At 41.6% G+C, this 1,268-nt stretch overlaps 1 protein-coding gene across 1 annotated transcript in view; it reads left to right on the top strand.

Moving 5' to 3' along the window:
* Positions 1 to 977: 977 nt before the first annotated feature.
* LOC131893271 (uncharacterized) overlaps positions 978 to 1,268 on the top strand; it is a 2,434-nt gene continuing 2,143 nt past the window's right edge. Inside the window, exon 1 of the mRNA XM_059243253.1 lies at positions 978 to 1,234. Coding sequence (XP_059099236.1) covers positions 1,062 to 1,234 — 173 coding nt within the window. The 5' untranslated portion in view covers positions 978 to 1,061. The remainder of the gene's footprint in view (positions 1,235 to 1,268) is intronic.

The following is a 1,268-nucleotide window of genomic DNA, read 5'->3' as shown; positions in this document are numbered from 1 at the left end:
TTACAATCATTTGAGAAAAGAAATGCGATGGAATACCTAGAGGGCACAAAGTGGATGTATTTTGCGTGCCAAAACTCTTGTATATTTGCTAGATCTTGAATGTAAGGGATGATCTGGAATGCCATCTAAAAATTTACCCGAGTCTGACTTGAAAGATGCTACCGGATTAATAAGGCCTGGTTATACCTTAAGAATATTAGAGGTAAGTAAATTAGATTATGAAGGAGCCCGAGAAAGAAGAGAGCTGGACTTTATTGATCGAACTAGCCTCGATTCTTGAGGGCTTGAAGGTGCCCTTAAAACGCACATAAAGCCTTTACGGTCACTACAATTGGCCCTAAAAGCTAGGTTAATTGGACAAAGTTCATGGATGCTTTTGAAAACGTACAGTACCAAATCTTTTCCGAATTCAGCTCTGCATGTTTTTGTTAACACTTCATGAAATAGTGACTGTTATTATAGGTTTATTATTGCATGAAGTTCCTGTTTTTATAAGGTGTCAAATCTGGTGGCCACAACACTGAACTCCTGGGCGCAGCGCAGCTAAAGAGAGAGGTTTTGTAGAGCAAGCTGATATGTAATGGTGTCAACAGATTTTACATAAGTTTACCTCCTTTGGTGTTCATAAGCTATCTGAAATTACTCAATTTGGCCTGGCCTTTCATGCTTTCAAAAAATATGATTATAAATCTAGATAGTGAGTGAGCCATGTTATCGTTAGATATTCATCATCTCTATAAAAGAGCGCCAAATTGAAGGGTGACGAGCTCGAGCTAAATCTCCGCTGACAAAAAAGTAAAGAAATACCAATACCTCGGATCAAAGACAAATATTACTCTCAATTCAAGCCTTTGAATATATGAGTCAAACTATTTTTTTCCGTTTTTCCTCAAAGCTTTTGCTTCAAACATCCACTAACACCATTTATGTTTGACTCCAATCCTCTCATAATCGGCATTTTCGCTACCCTCATTAGAAGAGTCACAAAAAGAGAGGGAAATTGACCGGAAAGGAAGTGTTAACAGAGCTCTGCTTCGCTGCAAGCAATTCCGAGTGTCAAAATGAGTTCTCGATTAGTGGGTGTGATGGCCACGCCCACGCGGGATCAGCGTCGTCAGCGTTCAATCTCCCCTAGCTCGATTCTGTCGCCCTCGCCCCGAAATCGTAAACGATCGTGCGCTTTACCGCCCCAATTTCGTCCCTTATTGCCCACCTCCGCGCGAAAACGTCCCGCCTCCCCTAGTCCCCCATCCACTATGGACAGCATT

Source organism: Tigriopus californicus, chromosome 2, assembly GCF_007210705.1.
Source record: "Tigriopus californicus strain San Diego chromosome 2, Tcal_SD_v2.1, whole genome shotgun sequence".
Lineage (NCBI taxonomy): Eukaryota > Metazoa > Arthropoda > Copepoda > Harpacticoida > Harpacticidae > Tigriopus > Tigriopus californicus.
Note: the sequence above shows the minus strand (reverse complement) of the source record. Positions and strands in the feature narration are given on the sequence as shown.